This window comes from Scardinius erythrophthalmus, assembly GCF_964197995.2.
Source record: "Scardinius erythrophthalmus genome assembly, contig: HAP1_SCAFFOLD_51, whole genome shotgun sequence".
Taxonomy (NCBI): domain Eukaryota; kingdom Metazoa; phylum Chordata; class Actinopteri; order Cypriniformes; family Leuciscidae; genus Scardinius; species Scardinius erythrophthalmus.
In genome coordinates this window covers 368028-388037 of record NW_028296540.1, presented here as the reverse complement: position 1 = coordinate 388037, position 20010 = coordinate 368028, and the positions used below count along the sequence as shown (strand labels likewise).

The 20010-nt window shown below is 42.0% G+C and overlaps 1 protein-coding gene across 2 annotated transcripts in view; it reads right to left on the bottom strand.

The window, feature by feature from the left end:
- Window positions 1-8656, bottom strand: part of gpm6ba (glycoprotein M6Ba) — a gene marked incomplete at its 3' end in the record, with an annotated part of 171903 nt that extends 163247 nt beyond the window's left edge. For both annotated transcript variants that reach the window (XM_081394609.1, XM_081394610.1), the window contains exon 1: window positions 8408-8656. In XM_081394609.1, coding sequence (XP_081250735.1) covers window positions 8408-8471 — 64 coding nt within the window. In that variant the 5' untranslated portion in view covers window positions 8472-8656. The remainder of the gene's footprint in view (window positions 1-8407) is intronic.
- Between the last annotated feature and the right edge of the window lie 11354 nt (window positions 8657-20010).

The window sequence follows — 20010 nt, the reverse complement described above, 5'->3', positions numbered from 1 at the left end:
GAACAGCAGATTGCGCACCAGTGGGCAGAGTGGACAAGATCCATATACAGGAGGATGAATGGCATTATGCAGGAACAGGACATGCTGTGCCAACCTGCCTGTTAGTGTTGTTCATACTGATACACAACACACACACACACACACACACACACACACATTAACACAAGCACAAGCCAATGTTCATGTAAACACACAGAAACATGAATGCACAAGCACAGTTCTACATGCTTATGAAAGCACTCGCCCACACACTCTTACACAAAAGTGTCTTAACAGACTTGAGTTTGTGGTGGCAGATGGAGGCTGTCAGCATGCCCTGAGTGAGTTGTTCCAAATGAGAGGCACATGAGGTTGTCTTCCTTCTCTGTGATTACTCTCACATGCTTACAGTACTCTGCAATCTTGAGAAAGGCTAAGCTCACATATCAATGTTTGGGATTGAGAACCGTATTATAGTAGGTCAAAAATTGAATTCAACAACACAGGAGCCTCAAGCCACTTTCTATTGTCACAATAGCTCTGAATAACACCTGCAACCACATTGACAGTAATGAAAGACTGAAGTGTCAAAATGGACTCAATGTTATTTAATAAATGGGTTCAATCCAGGTGCAAGTAAAATCCCAATTAACAGACAACATCTCTGAATGGTTCATGAAATGTTTACTACAAACCTCATGGTAGCAGCTCTGCTGGAAGACAGAGCCTGGATCTAAAACCTTCAAATAACAAACTGCTCTGTGAGCTACTGGAAGTACCTGGAACTCCAGATGAAACAACAAAAAAGAGTATATACAGTGTACACTTAACAGACAACTAGTTTTGCAGTATGATTCTGTTCACACAGCATAGGATAACCTAAATTTTGTTTATTTGAACATGTGGACATGCTGAAAATTAAATTAAAATTCATTTAAATGGGGATAGATAGAAAGTATGAAAGAGGGAAGTAGTATGGGAACAGAGATCAGGTTAACTGATACTGGGTAATGAAAAGCCCAGTGTATAGACTACAGACAGCACAAACACACACAGCCCTCATACTCCAGAAGAAAGTTGTTTAAAATACACTGGATAAAAAATAGAAAGAAGAATGACCTGAATCAGTCGGAACCAGCACCCTCAAAGTCTTATTTCAATTTGAACTTGTCACAACCCGGCCTAGAACTCGGGTCTCTGGTGTAAGAGCTAGGTGGTAATACCACTGAGCCACCAGAAAGCAGGGGTAGGATCTAATCGAAACACAGGATACGAGGTCTCAGGTAAGAAGGTTTAATAAACAAAAGATGATGTCAAAAATTCCAACAAAGGTTCTTCTTCTTAATATGGAGGTATAAAACAAAAGGAAGAAAACAAAACAAAACAATTCCACGAGGGGAGAAAAATAAACAGATGCAAGAAAACTTCTTTAAATAACTTAAACAAAAAAAAAAATCTTACTATTTCACAGGGTCTCAAAAAATCCTAAGAAACTCAGGGCGCCAGGCAGACATCTGATACAAAGACCAAGTAACAAGGGAGAACCAAGACAGAGCTTAAATACACAAGGGGAAACAAGGTGCAGGTGAAGATGATTACACAAACGAGAGACCACAGGTGAGTGACATGACATCTAGTGGCAGAACTAAGAAACAGCAGTCCCAAATGCTGACAGGACCCCCTCCCCTAGGGACGGCACCTGACTTTCCTTCCAGAACACCCCGGTCTACGGGCACGAAATTCCTGGATCAAGCTTCAGTCCAGGATGTCCTTGGTCAGAACCCAGGAGCGTTCCTCTGGCCCGTAACCCTCCCAGTCCACCAGATACTGCAGGGAGTTCTGGACCCTTTGCGAGTCCAATATCCGGCGGACCATGAAGGCTGGCTGGCCGTCAATGATCCTGGGGGGCGGAGGGGGTCTGCGGGGGGGGGGCCAAAGGATAAGACAAAACAGGTTTTAACAAAGACACATGAAAGGTAGGGTTAATTCTGAGGGAACCAGGAAGGTACAAACAGTAAGACACAGGGTTTACTTTCCTGGCAATACGGAAAGGGCCAATGAACTTCTGGGCAAGTTTCTTAGACTCAACCCGAAGAGGTAAGTTCTTGGTAGCCAGCCAGACCCATTGGCCGGCCCGGAAGCTGGGAGCCCTTTGTCGATGATGGTTAGCCTGATGCTGGTACCTCATGGAGGTCTGGAGAAGCGCACGTCTAGCCTTCTTCCAGGTCGACTGGCAGCGTCGGATGAAGTGTTGGGCAGATGGGACACCGACCTGTGCCTCATCCTCAGGAAACAGTGGAGGGAGATAACCAAACTGACACTCGAAGGGGGACAGTCCTGTGGCAGATGATCGGAGGGTGCTGTGGGCATATTCTGCCCACACGATGAAAGTAGACCATGAGGTGGGGTTGTTGGCCACCATGCAGCGCAGGGTGGTCTCGAGGTCCTGGTTGACCCGTTCTGTCTGGCCATTAGACTCAGGATGGAACCCAGATGACAAGCTGGCAGACGCCCGACCAATTTACAAAAGGCCCCCCAGAATCGAGATGAAAACTGGGGACTTCGATCGGAGACGACATCCTGAGGAATTCCAAAGATTCTGAAGACGTGATTCATCAGGAGTGTGGCAGTCTCCTTGGCTGAAGGCAGTTTGGATAAGGGAATGAATCGGGCTGCCTTCGAGAACCGGTCCACAATAACCAGGATGACAGAATTGCCCTGGGATGGGGGAGGCCTGTGATGAAATCCAGAGATATGTGTGACCACGGTCTATGGGGAACAGGCAAGGGGTGTAGGAGTCCTAAAGCCCGCTGGCGCCTCGACTTCCCTTGGCAGCACACTGGACAGGCCTCCACAAAGCTCCTTACGTCCTCCTATATGGAAGACCACCAGAACCGCCGCTGGAGGAAATCCAGGGTACGTGCAATACCAGGGTAGCAGGTCAGGGGAGAGTCATGACCCCACTGTAGAACCCGGGCTCGGACGGATTGAGGAACGTAAAGGCGACCTGGGGAACCACCTCCTGGGTCTGGTTCTTGGGCTTGGGCCTCACGTATCTCCCTTTCCAGTTCCCAGCGCAGCGGCGCAACGATCCTAGACTTAGGAATGATCAATTCTAGTGACTTTTCTGGTGACTCAGGAGAGTAAGCTCGGGACAAAGCATCTGGTTTGACGTTCTTGGTGCCAGGCCTGTAAGACAGAAGGAACTGAAAACGATTAAAAAATAAAGACCATCAAGCTTGGCGAGGATTGAGTCGCTTAGCCTGCTGCAGGTACTCAAGGTTCTTGTGGTCTTTGAGAACTTGGACTTGTTGAGCCCCCTCAAGCCAGTGGCGCCACTCCTCCAAGGCGAGCTTCACCGCAAGAAGCTCCCGATCCCCGACGTGGTAGTTGCGTTCAGCCTCTGACAGGCGACGAGACATGAAGGCGCAAGGGTGCATCCTACCGTCCTCCCCTCTCTGAGAAAGGATGGCCCCAACTCCCACGTCCGATGCATCCACCTCCACCACAAAAGGTCTTTCAGGATCAGGAACTGAGAGTATAGGTGCCGATGTGAAGCAACGCTTGAGGTCACGGAATGCTCCTTCTGCCTCTGAGGACCAGCAGATCTTGGTGACACCTCCCTTAGTCAGTGCAGTTAAGGGTGCAGCCACTAAGCTGAAGTTCTTGATAAACCTCCTATAGAAGTTAGCAAAGCCGATGAAGCGTTGAACTTCCTTGACTGTCGTAGGGGTAGGCCATTTCAGGACTGCCTCAACCTTCTTGGGATCCATCTCAACATGACCTGGGGTGATGATAAACCCGAGAAACTGAGCATGGATGACGTGGAACTCACATTTCTCAGGTTTCACATAGAGATGGTTATTCAGGAGGCGCTGGAGAATAGCACTGACATGCCCCTCATGATCCTCGAGAGACCTTGAAAATATTAATATGTCGTCCAAGTAGACGAAAACAAACTTGTTTAGCATGTCCCGGAGTACGTCATTTATTAGGGCCTGGAAGACTGCTGGAGCGTTGGTGAGCCCGAACGGCATCACCAGGTACTCATAGTGACCAGTGGGAGTGTTGAAGGCCGTCTTCCATTCATCCCCTTGCTGAATCCGCACAAGATGGTAGGCGTTGCGTAGATCCAGTTTGGAGAAAATGGAAGCCCTTTGAAGCAGCTCAAAGGCGGAAGCCATCAGAGGACGGGGGTAGAGATTCCGAACCGTGATTTTATTAAGTGCCCGGTAATCGATACATGGCTTGAGTCCTCCATCCTTCTTCCCCACAAAGAAGAAGCCCGCTCCTGCCGGGGAAGTGGAAGCATGGATGATGCCAGCCGCTAGAGACTCCTTTATGTACGTGTCCATAGCGATGCGCTCGGGAGGAGACAGGGAAAAGATCCGACCTCTAGTGGGACAGGTGCCAGGGAGAAGGTCGATGGTGCAATCATAGGAGCGGTGCGGTGGTAGGGAAGTGGCTCGGGACTTACTAAAAACAGCCTGGAAGCAGTGGTAGACACTAGGGACTCGAGACAGGTTGATGGGTTCTTGAGACTTGGGACTCGGGGCTGGGGAATTCGAGAGGGGACAGGTAACCTGGCATGCAGTACCCCAACTCAGGATGGTTCCAGCTAGCCAGTTGATGCAAGGGTTGTGCTGGTGCAGCCAGGGATAACCCAAGATCACAGGGAACTCGGGAGAGTCAGTCAGATAAAACTCTTCCATATGTTGATGTTGGAGAACAGTAAGACGAAGAGGGTAAGTGATCTCCGTAATGCAACCCGGTTCCAAGGGTCTGCCATATAGGGCAGTAACGGTTTGAGGTTGAGGAAGTAATTGGGTAGGTACTCCAAGCCTCCTGACCAGAGACCGGTCCAGGAAGTCGCCAGCAGCCCCGGAGTCGATCATGGCTCGGACCTGATGTTGATGGCCCTCCCAGGAAAGAGTTACAGGAACGGAAAGCACTGCATTGGGCGGAGGAGCACTAATCTTCCCCATCACAGCCCTCCTGTAACTGGGCGGGGACGGTCGTTTCCCGGAAGCTCGGGACAGAGGAGACGGAAATGTCCAGATGCACCGCAGTATAGGCAGCGATTCTCCCTCATGTGGCGATCCCTCTTGGCAGGGGAGAGTCTGGAATGCCCTAACTGCATGTCCTCCGGGGGCTCGAGTTTCTCAGAACTGGGTGAGGAGATACGTACAGGATAGGGTTGCCTGTTTCCAGACAATCGGGGAGGAGACGTCTTGTGACGGGTTGACTCTCTTTCTCTTAGCCGATTGTCCAGACGGATAGCCATGGTGATCAAGGACTCGAGATCAGTCGCGGGTTCGCGAGTAACTAGCTCGTCCAGAATGGGTCCGGACAATCCTCCCTGGAAGCAGGCCATTAGAGCTTCGTCGTTCCATCCACTACCAGATGCAATGGTCCGGAACGCTATACACATTGGCTTATGTTGTGTACTCATTGAGAAACATAAACAAGTACCCCATTAAAGGGACAATGAATTGGTCAAATGATGAACAATACTCAGAAAGCTTTGAAGGAAATTGAACAAGGTGTACAAAATAAAGAATGAATAAAATGTCTGCATAATTCTGCTCTACAAAAATATTATCCTCGAAACCTCAGCAATGACAAGGCTTCAAAACACCTGTTGATCTGGTCTCTTCACATATACATTATTTATTTTACAGTAATGTTAGAAAATGTAGGAATTATTGCTTACTGCAAATATTTAATTATTATTATTTTTATTTTTTTATTTTTTTTTTGTTCTAAAAGTTTTAAGGCATTTAATTGTGACCAAATTTACTTCTGTATTGTGACACATTTTAGAGTAAAATAACTTGTTGAAAATTTTTTTATTAAATTTAGGGTGGGACTTGATTTTATCCAATGGTTGTTGATTGGATTGTGATAAGACGGTGTTGTGTACCATTATTATGTAAAATAATTGACAATTATTTTTATGCAATATTGCAGTATTTATTATAAATGATTTATCTGTGCACATAATTATTATTTTTTAATGAATGTACCCTTATAAACTTAAATCAAAATAACTTCCCCTCCCCTGCAAAAACATCTCTTCTCTTCTTTGATGATGTGTTTATGGGCAATTGCAAACCACAGCGATCCAATTAATAGAGTGGTGCAGGGATGACATATTTTAGCATTTTAGCACTTCTGGTTCCATCGTCCTGAAGTTAGGTTTTTTGAATGGGTTTTTGGTTAAACACTTGAAATAAGGTCTCTGGTGAATAAGAGCTCAAGATTTTTTCACGTTTTATTCTGCGATAAATCAGTAATTCCCTCTCTTTTAAAGCTGTTACTTTTTTTAAAAGTGGTTGTGAACAAGTGGCTAAATGGGACTACAGAAGTTGTCGGGGACATCAGCCGAACAGGTAAACTCATCTACTCACTAGTCCACTTTCCACAGTCTCATTGTGATTATAATGGCACGCTCGCAAACTATTATAACTGAAACTTTCAATGAAAATGTTTTTTAACAAAGACTGAAAGAGTTGTCGCAAGCTTAGTGACATTGAAGTCATTTGACTGTGGTGTAGTTTGTTTATAGCCTACATATAGCTTTTGACTTTTTTCATTTGTGAAGATTATCTCGATGAACAAAACATGTATGAATCATAAGATTTTGTTAGTCAGAGACCTTATTTTATGCAATAGTCCAAAAGCCAATGGAAAAATCTTATTGGGTTCTTGTCGAGGGAACCAAGGATGATGCAAACTTCCAGGTTGGTCTACAAAAATATGTCATCCCTGCACCACTCTATTCCCGATTAACAAAAGTTCCGTCCTACATTTTTTTTTTTTCTTGTTTGGGAAGCTCGGGTATGCATAACAACTTGGAAGAAAAAACTATTGCAACTTCCGTTGCATGCCGACTTTAACTGCAGAGCAGTTACATCAAAGGAAGGACAAGGAGTCACATCACAGGAAGAGCAAGTTGTGACTACTAGTGCAAAAAAGTTATATAAAAATGTTATTGCTACCTTAAATTGAGAATTCACTTTCAAAGTCTTCACTATTCTACGGTTCACTATTCTTTAAGTGAACAAATTATGTGTACTCTGCCTCCAAAGCTCAACCTCTCACCGAAGGACCATGGAGCATCTGATGACCTGACAGAGACCAACAGTTCTTGGAAATGCATAAAATTTTCTCTGCATATTTTAGTTGCAACACATATGGTACCATTAGGTCTCCCTTTCCATAATGTATTAATCTAATCATACTAGGGGCAAAATTGGTCAAATTTTATATGAAAGAGAGGATAAGAATGCGGAAGAAAGAATAAAGTCATATGGAATTATCTGCTTGAATGTCATGATTTTATGAGCAGTGAATATTAACAAAGATGGATTAGATCTCTGATCGTTCAAGGCTTTAAACATTAAATGACATAACCAGTGTGGAGGGAAGGAGCAGCCTCCTTGTTGCTTTGATGCTTGTGGAGAACTTTGACTTAACTGCAAATCCATAACTCGGTCAACATAAAAGTATTATGCCTACACAAAAATAGTACAGAAGCATGTAAAATGTCAATTCTGGTGGGGGTCAAGTGGAAGGCAGGTATAGTCTTATAGAGCACAGCTTATGATAAGATATTTTTATTATCATAAATCCTGAAACAGGTGCTGTAGGTTACACTAAAGTGCTCAGCCTTTACATATTCAAAGCATGCATTATTTTCGTATCTGATGCTTTTATTTTCTACTGTAAGCTGCAAGAAAAAAAAAAATTGGGGGGGATTTTGTCAAAAATGTTCAGGCTATATAGCGCAAATTTAAATTTAAATTCAAATTTATTTATCAAATTATGAAAAAATAATATAACAAACATAGGAATTCGTCCATTTGTTTTAGCAGCGAACACGATGCAAACAACACCTTCAATAGCCTACAATGCGACACCTCCACCTCGTCGCCATCAACAATACTATCGACACTAAGACAACACAACATTTAGAATATACTCGAAATGTAATTATATATAGTATAGTATTTCATATGGTTGAATCTATGGTCCAAATCAAAAAAATGTTCTTCTTCTTTTTTGCTTAGGGGGATTCACTAAGGTAACAGGAGCAGCTCTTATTCAAATCATCATCATCATTCGCAGCAATGGAAACGGCTCTCCAAAGACGCAGAAGTAAGATTTGACATCACCAGCGCTCCAAAGGTGCCTAGATAAAACATGCGCATTCCCTAATCGAATTAACGGCGTAAAAGCATTTTAATGATAAGTGAATGGCACGATGAGGATCACAAGCACTTCAATCAATAAAATATTCGATCCATTCACAATGAAAGGCGCGCAAGCGAAGCCTTCGCAAATAGGTTAAGCCGCTCTCTAAACATATAGCACAATAATCCGAGTCGAAGTACAAAACAGAAAACGATTACACACAGTTACAAACCTTTGCTTTCTTCCCTTTCATCTTGATTCTCCTCAGCCGTCGATTCTGGCTTCATCCCATCCATTTGGAAACGAGTATGTTTAATATATATTCTCTTTGCCTGGTCTCTCTCGCTCCAATACAGGAGTATATCACAGCCACCTCAAATATTTTGTCAGATCGGATATTGCTTAGATAACTTGTTCATAAACGATAAGAGCTCAGCCGAAGAGGGTCTCACGTAAAGGCTTAGAGAAGATACGAGGAGAGAGAATCCGTTAGGAGAAAAACAGTCTCTCCACTGCTAGTCAGGTTGACATAAACAGATAGTCCCAGCTGTAAACAGTCACACAACCCCCCCCCCCCTCCCTCCCTCCCCCTCCTCCTCCTCCTCCTCCTCCTCCTCCTCCTCCCTACCCTCTCTCTCTCTCTCTCTCTCTCTCTCTCTCTCTCTCTCTCTCTCTCTCTCTCTCTCTCTCTCTCACTCTATCTCTGTCCCTGTCTTTCTCCCTCTCCGAAATGATGGGAGGACAGAAATTAATACATTAGGACAGGGGTCACAAAGATGAATTAAAAGTGATGTGTGCTGCACAAAAACGCTTCAACAATTATTTTATTCCAAACATTGGGTTTTTAAATAATAATAATAATTAAAAAAATACAATGGTCCAACAAAGAAATACCATCTGTCTGGAATCCTCTTAAACAGTATTAATTCTCATGCATGACCTTCTGCTGCATTCAGCTAAACAAAAGACTTGTACATACTGGTAAAATACAACTGTCTGGGAAAGAGAGCACACTAAATACCATCTCTATCATTACCATTTAAGGATCGAGTCTTAAAAACCCAGAAAGTATGAGGTCGTATTTCAACAGTCCCCTTGGTAAAAAGCAGACACTCACGAAGAGTATCACATCCTGATCCTGAAAGAGGTGGCACCCCATAAGTTATAATAATGAACGAATGCTTGCTTGGACACAACATTTTACTTTTGTGATATATGCAGTAAAATGACTTGACCCATAAAATGTCTCTTAACTAATGATAGATTTTGATGTATCTACACACATTGCTCCTATGCTGTGTTTTTTAAACATTTAATCTTCAGTTTTATCTTAATGATTATTTATTTTACAGTATTTTGGAACCAAATGGTTTTAATTGTCACCTCATACTGATGTAGGATGCATTATGCTTTTAAACACTTTCCCAAACCATTACCATAAAAAAGTGAACTGAAAAAGGCATAAAGAGATTACTATCCACCCCATTCAAACACCTACCCTCCCCAGGCATCAAACACATAGAAAGTAAAGGAATGTGAGTAGTAGTGGATGTGCTGTAAACAATCTCATACTTCTGGAAGCAATTTAGAGTTCTTACCTCCTTTAAAGTGTCACATTTTACAAGCAATTTTAGGATGAAATATACAGTTTGTGTTAACAAATTTGAGCCCAGAAAGTTAATCTTTAACTTCCTGGAGGGAAACAACCAACAATCCACCAGGTTTGGTGGATGGGAAGAGAAGATCTTTATCTATGCCTCTGACTGACATAGTGTATAATGTACTGTGTTGCATTATGGGAATAAATCAGGAAATTAATTAATGTGTATTTCACATTTTCACTGAAAAATATGTGCCATAACATGATTTTGTTTCAACAATAGTTTTTGGATTTGCACCAAATGTAAAATCTCAAAGGTGTCCCTTCTTTTATTTATTATATGTCATCACAAGTAACATTTAGGACTATTCGGGGGTGGAACCAAATACAATAGAAACCAATGGAACACACTGGACCTTGTCATGAGGCGGAGCTCTCTTAAGAATCTCTGTGATGGTTTTTCTCTGACATACTACAATAATCTCAAAATTTGTAGGTCACCGTCACAGATTAAGTGTTTGTCTGGTAGATGAGAGATGGTGTCTGCCACATTTTATCTTCTTATTGCAAATAAACAAACAAACAAACAAATAATAATAATTCAGCTGTTTTTTATTTAGCAGATGACAACCACAACCAATTTGGCCTAAGGCACTGTAATTTGCTCTGGCCCCCTTCCTGTTCGCAGGAGTGATGAGATACTTAGTAAATTGTCCTCACTCAATGGCTGGTTGTCTAAGTGGTGTCCGCAAAATAATATAGAATTCATAGACAATTGGAAAAGTTTTTGGGGCAGACCTGACCTGTTGAAAAGAGATGGTATTCATCCCTCCTGGGATGGTGCTGCTCTTCTCTCTAGTTCTCTTCTTAACTCTATTGGAGTTAGACAACATGTGTCAGGACCTACTCATTGTCATAATCATACCCTAGATCTAATATTATCTCACGGAATCAATGTTGATGCCGTTGAAATTCTGCAGCAGAGCGATGACATCTCAGATCATTATCTAGTCTCGTGTAAATTTCATTTAGCCAAGGCTGCAAAGCCGACTCCGTGTTACAAATATGTTAGACCTATCACTACTGCCACTAAAGATTGCTTTATTAATAATCTTCCTGATCAGTTTCATCATCTCAGCATCCCAGACAGCTTAGAATAACTCGATATTGCGACAGAAACTTTTAACTCTCTCTTTTCCAGCACTTTAGACACAGTTGCTCCGTTGCGCTTAAAGTCCATCTGAAATCAAAATTGACCCTATTTACTTTGTTAGCGCATATTACTAGTCTTGTGGTGAAAAATTAATCCGTGCAAAAATTGTTTGCCGTCGTAATCTTTAATCAAAGTCTGAAAAGTTACTTCCGGTCTGGAATGGCGTTCCTTCTCTGATGATGTAGGTCTGATGGCTTGGGTTGGGAAACGCTTAACCACTCCCCTCAAACCGTTAGTCTGCTATGAGTGAGAGATGGAGAGGAGGAGTGCTAGAGTAAAACCCTGCCCTCAGTTCAATATTCCTTTTCACTGGGAAATACGTCACAACACTGGAGAAAAGTCGTTTGCAACTCAGATCATTATCTAGTCTCGTGTAAATTTCATTTTAAATTTCTCTCTCTTTTCCAGCACTTTAGACACAGTTGCTCCGTTGCGCTTAAAGTCCATCTGAAATCAAAATTGACCCTATTTACTTTGTTAGCGCATATTACTAGTCTTGTGGTGAAAAATTAATCCGTGCAAAAATTGTTTGCCGTCGTAATCTTTAATCAAAGTCTGAAAAGTTACTTCCGGTCTGGAATGGCGTTCCTTCTCTGATGATGTAGGTCTGATGGCTTGGGTTGGGAAACGCTTAACCACTCCCCTCAAACCGTTAGTCTGCTATGAGTGAGAGATGGAGAGGAGGAGTGCTAGAGTAAAACCCTGCCCTCAGTTCAATATTCCTTTTCACTGGGAAATACGTCACAACACTGGAGAAAAGTCGTTTGCAACTTCCGGTTCACGCGGACTTTAAAGAAGATTAAAGAAAATAGTCCAACGCCGTGGTACAATGAGCACACTCGGGCCCATAAGAGAGCAGCCAGAAAAGTGGAGCGCAACTGGAAGAAAACAAAACTAGAGGTATTTCGCATTTCATGGAAAGAGCGCTCGATTGCATACAGAGAGGCCTTAAAAGCTGCTAGATCTGCTTATTTTTCAACCCTATTAGAAGAAAATAAACAAAACCCTTGGTGTTTATTTGAAACAGTGGCTAAACTAACGGAAAATAAAGCTTCAAGCCCAGAAGTTTCCAAGCAATACAGCAGTAATGACTTTATGAACTTCTTCACTTATAAGATTGATAATATCAGGGAGAAAATTATAACTATGCAATCATCTACTACAGTATCGTATCAGGCAGTGCTACAATGCAGGAAAAATTTCTCCCTAAGGAAAAATTTGATTCATTCATTGCTATAGAAGAGGAAGAATTCGTTAAACTTGACAACATGTATGTTAGACCCTATACCAGGGGTCACCAAACTAAGGCCCGCGGGCCGACTCAGGCCCGCCACCCCCCTTTGACTGGCCCCCCAGCCCCTCTGCCCCCACTACTTGAACAGGCCCTATGAGGCAATCCCCAAAAGTCGTCATGGACGGTACGTCATGGTACGGGCGTCACAGTTTGGTGCATACATTTACACGGAGAATACACTGTATAAAAATAAATAAAACTTGCGTGCAATTTAATTAATGTAATGCGGAACTACTGTTAGATACGCGGGTTCTTAGGGACACCTAATCTGTAGCTCCGCCTTAGCTCTGAAGCTCTGAAGCAGGCTGCGGTGTAAAGATTGCAATGCTGGAATATGTTGAGAGAGAGGTGTGGGCGCGATCGAAAAGTCATAAAGTGTTTACTTATATTTGTGTGTGTGTGTGTGTGTGTGTGTGTGTGTGTGTGTGTGTGTGTGTGTGTGTGTGTGGCACGGCCGCGATCGAACAGTGGAAACATAAAAACATACTCCGTCATTTAGTTTATGCAGGACATCATTCAAACTGCAAAGTGTTTAAGTTACTGTGAATTACATTTTTAAGGAAAACAAATATATTAATCTGAAATGTAGCAGATTAATTTTCAATTAATTCAGGTACAATTACCAAACATATCAAGGTATTTTTATTAATTGAATTAATGAACTAATTATATAAAACTATTTATTGTCAGTGCACTACAAATAAACTGGTTCTATGCCTTTACTTTATTAATAAAACTTATTTAAAAAAATACAAGGCTTAAGACATTTATTCTTCTTTTGGTGGTCCAGCCTGAGACGTGCACAAGCCTTCTGCGTTTTTGTTTTGCTTTTCCCTTCACTGTACCCAACCGTGATGTCTGAACCGAGGTATGAACCGAACCGCGACTTCTGTGTACCGTTCCACCCCTAAAAGAGAGTGCAGAGTTTTCAAAGAACAGTGGACCAACGATTATTTGTGAAGAATAACTTTAAATAAAACAAACAACTTTTGCAAACCACTAGTAAAGATAAACAAATATGTGCCAGGAATCAAGTGTTGATATAGTAGTGCGGATATAGTAGTGGGGATGGCTGTGCCAGGCTAGTAATCTCTACTACACAATGAGGCCTGCTGGTGGTCATTTTGGTCTGGGTCATACAATTCTATGTTATATAGCTGACCCGGCCCCCCATCACAGTCAGGAACGATAATGTGGCCCCCAGAGAAAAAAGTTTGGTGACCCCTGCCCTATACCGACTAAGCTACTGAAAGAGATGCTTCCAGAGGTCATAGATCCTCTTCTTAATATCATTAATTCATCTTTGTCATTAGGATACGTACCAAAAACTTTTAAGCTGGCTATGATTAAACCGCTTGTTAAAAAAACGCAACTTGATCGTACAGAATTAGTCAATTACAGGCCGATCTCGAATCTACCTTTTCTGTCAAAGATACTAGAAAAGGCGGTATCCTCACAACTATGTTCCTTTTTAGAAAGAAATTGTATCTGTGAGGATTGAGGATGAAGAGATATCTCATCGATCACAACTTCAGTATGACGTACCACAAGGCTCAGTACTAAGACAGTTGCTTTTCACTCTGTACATGCTACCCAGCTCTATATTTCTTCACGCCCTGACGAAACTTACCAATTCACAAAATTAACGTAATGTATAGGTGATATAAAAAATTGGATGACTAGTAATTTCTTACTACTTAATTCTGAAAAAACAGAGATTCTAATTATTGGACAAAAAACTTCCTCACGCAATAATCTAGAATACTGTCTAACACTTGATGGCTGCTCTGTCAAGTCTTCGTCGTCGGTTAGGAACCTGGGTCTGCTCTTTGATACCAATCTTTCATTTGAAAGTCACGTGTATCTGTAAAACCGCATTTTTCCATCTTAAAAATATATCTAAATTACGTCATATGCTCTCATTGACATATGCGGATCAATTAGTCCATGCGTTCATGACATCAAGGCTAGATTATTGTAATGCTATTATGGGCGGTTGCCCTAAACGCTTAATAAACAAATTACAGCTGGTAATATACCAAAACGCAGCAGCTAGAGTTCTTACCAGAACCAGGAAGTATGACCATATTAGCCCAGTTCTGTCAACACTGCACTGGCTCCCTATTAAACATGGTGTACATTTTAAAATATTGCTGATTACTTACAAAGCACTAAATGGTTTAGCTCTGCAGTATTTGAGCGAGCTCTTAACGCATTATAGTCCTTCACGTCTATTGCGATCTCAAAATTCCGGCCAGTTGATAATACCTAGAATATCAAAATCAACTGCTGGCAGTAGATCCTTTTCCTATTTAGCACCAAAACTTTGGAGCAGTCTTCCTACCATTGTCCGGGAAGCAGACACACTCTGTCAGTTCAAAGCTAGACTAAAAACACATCTCTTTGACCTAGCATACACATAACACATTATAGACATTTTTATAATTCAATGTTAAGCTGCATAGATTAGGTCAGCCAGAACCGGGAACTCTGTTTATCCCGAGGTTTACTGCAGTCCGCCGGATCCAGGCTGTATCCAGATCTGATGAAGGACCTGCGCCTGGACGCGACGACAGCGCAGTCCTGAAATGTCAACTAGGCTTTTCCCTGTGAAGGCCTCCCTCCCCTCCCTTTACCTATCTACAGATAAAGCGTTGTCGGGATAATTCCAGTTCGCGTGGCTACGTGGAAGCGATCATTTTAAGGCCAGACAAGTAGAATGTTGAGGTTTGATTTGTAGGGAAGACTACACGCCTGCCCACATATATTCAAACAAACATACCTATAGACTGAACTCGTAATACGCATGTGCACGCCATCGGTGTTGTCACTGGTTCTCGTTTTTGAAGTTTGCGCAGAAAGAACTTAAAGAGTTTTCTGTTAAAACGGTGTCGTGTTAGCGGCCCCTATGTTAATAACTAATGATCGTTGCGACGGAAGTGAATCAATCAAACTAACTTAAGTTGGACAATAACTTTGTTCTAGAACTGCTATAAAGCCAAAACACTTTGCCGTCTTTAATTTTCTATTATCAATGTAAAGCTGCTTTGGAACTATCTACATTGTTAAAAGCGCTATATAAATGAAGATGACTTGACTTGACTTGACTAACTCGTCCCTAAACCATATAATTAGCACAAAATCATTTGACAGTTGCAATGATGTCACAGACATGAAAAATTTTGAGTTTAACCGTATTTAAATAACATAAATTACTTTATAATCATTTACAAACATAATTACATAGTTCTGGCATGAAACTCTGAATGGTGCAGGCTGATAGGTCTTTAGCTTATTGGCAGTGTATCTACTTAGCACAGCTGATTGGTTGCTGTTGCATGAGTGGCCAATGAGCTTGCTGCTCAAACATTCAAATACTTGGCATTGTTTGCTCTTAACAGTTTGCAGCACGCTTTCAGAACCCTTCCCCTTCCCCAGCTCCACCTAGTATATAGATCTGCTACGGGGTTAATTTATGTATGTTACATGTGCAGCAGCAGCAGCATGATTTACATGCTCACAGCAATGTCTGTGAATGTATTCGCAGTAGCAAGTCTCAGCAGCAGCAGCATAGCAGATCTATTCCGCCAAGACCAAAATACATTAACATTGTCATGTCCATTAACATGCCAATCTCTATTACCATACCAATATCCTGAGAGTTGTCATGACAGAATAATAATTATTTATATTCTGACCTTTTCCTTTTGGATGATGTGTTAATAGCTTTTTTAGGGGCACTTATCTCACCTTTATTAGGTAATGACAGTGAATGAGAGACAGAGATAAACTAGGACATCAAGCTGGGAATTAAACTCAAGTTACCTAATACGCTACTGCACTGTGTGTCAGAGCACTCATGAGGCTATGGCTCTGAAGTTAAAGGGTTAGTGCACCCAAAAAATGTCGTCATTAATTACTCATCCTCATGTCAACCTTAATGTTATGAAGCGATGAGAATACGTTTTGTGTGCAAAAACAAAACAAACAAAAAACGACTTTATTCAGCAATTTCTTCTCTTCCATGTCAGTCTACTACACTGTTCACACAGTAAACACAGTGCAGCGCTTCTGAGTTTGGCGTCTCACCCTTGAGCGAGCTTAATTTCTCATTCAGGGCTCGAGAGGAAGATGAAGTGTCACTCGCAGCATCGGAGGGTGGGCTAATGTCTTCTGACAAGGATGACTCGTATGTGCTGCTGCCTTCAGGCATGACAGCACAGGCTGACGCTGAGTTGGCAGCAGTGCTCTCCCGGGCAGTTGTGAGTGTTGGGCTTGAGTGGTCTCCTCCACCCTGTCCCAAGCGTGACGTTGACTTGACTTGTTGACAAGACTTGTAAGGTTACCTTGTCTCTCACAGCGAGGGCTCACAATGCCGTTGGCCTGGCTGCATCCTCTATGCTATCCTGCAAGTTTACCAGCCGTCCAAGACATTGAAAAAACTGTATGAAGGTAGTTGTGACTCGGAGGTAATGCAGGAATGGCTTTTGGCCACTGACTATGCCCTCTGGGCTACGAAGGTGATGGCGCAGGTCGTTAGTGGTCCAGAAGCACCACCTTTGGCTCATCCTGGCAGAGATGTGGGAAGTGGAGAAAGTGCGCTTTCCCAAGGCCTGTTTGGCAACACTGTCGAGGACTTCTCAATGCAGTTCTCGGCAGTGAAGAAGCAGACAGAGGCGATCAAACACATCTTGCCTCGGCGCAGGTTCTTTCTCTAAACCCCCGAGAGCCCAAGCTCCGTCTTCTCGTCGCCGAGGGCAGCCTGCGAAGACTGCACCGGCCACGGAACAGCCTGGAAAGGCAGCCAGACCCCAGAGGTCCAGTTGCAGGAAGGTTGCACTGCCCATCCGTCGAATGGGCGATCCAGGAAGGAGAGGGTGCCTGTTTGCCCTGGCCAAGGCAAGCCTCACTTCCATCGTAGAGGGCAGTGAATTTTACATGGTCATTAAAAGAGCAATTTCACACACACACAATGCTCATGTCCCTCGTCTTCTCGACGGCCAGACATCGAACACTCGCACCAGAACCTCGGTGGACACAAGCATGTCCCCTCCCCGCGTTCTGCTGCAACGGGTCTGCACACAACAGGTAACTGTGGCAAGTACCGAGAAGGCTGGACAGTCACCAGTCACCTCCACAGCGGACCTGAGGAGCAAGGTAGGTGTTTCATCGCATTGTCCGCCATGAGTAACGAGGGATGGAGAGCCTCCTGCCGTGGGTTCCCTTGCTCCCCCTCGCTGTGAACCCACCACCTTGGGAAACACTGTATATCCTTCCTTTGGTGCTGCTTGTACTGAGTCTAAACACACGGCTAGTGCTGCCCAGCCCATCACGCTGGCTCATAAGAATGACCCGGTTTGGCTACACAATTCAGTTCTTCTGGCACCCGGTCAGGTTCAGTGTAGTGTTTCCACCTCTGTACGAGGCAATAATGCTCCTGATGAACGTTCTTGCCTGGAGAGGCATCTGTCTGCCTCCACCCTTAAAGTCTACATGGCCGCAATAGCGGCTAAACAACAACTAAAGTGACTGAGAGAAAGGGAACATCTCGGTTACTAGTGAAGCCCACCTGTTGTGTCCCTCCTGCCACAACATGAACTGCCTCTGAGGAGTCTCGGCTCCTCAGAACAAACCTGAAGTGTGTGTGCAGACGGCCTACCTTATATGCCCGTATGTCCTGGCATGAAAATTACCCACGCCAGTTTCATTGACCTTTTCTGAATATGTTAGAGGTGTTTGGGGCTCTCAAGGGCGACCCCTAGTGTCATATTTCGACACAACGGCTCCATTCCCTCCATCAGGGAACGAGTTAAACTAGTAACTAAGATGATTTTCATGGAAAAATTACATTTGATGACTGTCACTAGAAATAACACTAGATTACATGGAGAGGTAAACATCGAACACTAAATCAGTGGTGTGTTTTCCAAAAGAAACGTTAGTCAGCTATGGTTGCAAGTTCCGTCATTACAAATATAGTTCAGTGATTCTGCATTTCCCAAAACCATATTTCCAAGTCAGTATTGCAGCAGAATTTACACCATAAAGAAAAAAAGTAGTTAAAAAGCACAAGGCATGAATACAAGAAGATTAACATTGAGCACTTAAAACTAAATCAGTGGTACGATTCCCAAAAGCAATGTTAGCCAATATTATTGGGTATTAACATATAACATATTTCAACGATTCTGTATTTCCCGAAACCATAGTTTCAATGAACATTAGCAAACAGCATCACAAACTTGGTTGGAATTATAGTTATAGCTCTCGACCTGTAAACTGGTTTGTATACCCATATGAAAAAAACCTGCATGGTTCATATACAGAAACCATATATCTTCCTTACTTAAATCGGCCAGAATTACCTTCTGTGTTTCATATAAGGCCAATACATGTCCTATACAAAATCAGACCGATTATGGCCCATTTCATACTAAATAGCACACATACAACTTGTAGGGGATTTTTGAGTTATATATGAATACTGTTAAAAGACTTATATGAGTTTTACATGACAAAAGTATGCAAATGTGTATGGTATTAGTAGAAATATATACAACTCATATAAAATTCATAAATCATTTAAAGTTCTTATATTGAATCATATGCTAGTCAAATTAAAGTCATATAGAATTTATACACGTTTTGTGTCATTTGTTTATATGTTTCATACAGATTTCATGTTTTGATGACCAACATCTGATTCACTTATATGCAGTTGGCAAATTTTTAAAGGGATACTCCACTTTAAAATGAAAATTCTGTCATCATATACTCCCCCTCATGTTGTTTCAATCCTTTATGAATTTCTTTCTTCTGCTGAACATAAAGGAAGATATTTAGAAGAATATCAGTAATATCATTTTAAAGTGGAGTATCCCTTTAAACTGTACAGTGCAGAAGCCGGTTCGAGGATTACTAGCTGTCAGAATATCACTGACCTTTATGAAGACTGTTAATTTTCCTACAGGATTTGAAAGAGCAGAATAAAGCAATGACATTGTAAGACTGTGTATTTACATTAATTGTGAACTGTCTGGGCCTGTTGTTTGTGAACAAATCATAACATATTATTGCAAATGAACAAAGTTGAGTCAAATATGTTTCTAGATTAAAATGTTGAAAATTGGCTGGAATATGTTTTTCTATATGAACTCTGGTGGTGATGCACTCTAAAAACTTTTAATATGATTTGTGTTTGGTGAAACTTTTTACACTTTATTATTAATATTAATATTAATTATATTTTTAAGCAGTGAAATAAATTACATACACTGTATTAACTGAGTAAATGTAAGTAAAACTAATTAAATAGATCTGAGTAACTGCATTTGGAACATTAACAAATAAAATTGAGTAGAAATAATTGGGGGGGAAACATTTAAAAACAAATATTTATGAGTAATATTAACTGTGTTTATATGCCAGTAATATTAACTTTTTTATTTCCTCTAAACCTTTGTAAAAATATTCCATACAACCACCAGTATAACTACATGACATTGGCCTTTATTGTCGATGAGTAGCCTACAGCAATACAGCATATTTTATACTATTTTTAACACATGTACAATATTGCCTACATTTAAACTTATGTAAGAAACATTTTCGAAGTAAAACTTAAACATTTAGGCCTAAACATTCAAGTAATTAAAGTGTAATCAACTGGTCTGTTATCCAGTATCCACCGGATCAGCGCTGGATCTCCAGCCGGAGATGGACTCGCCT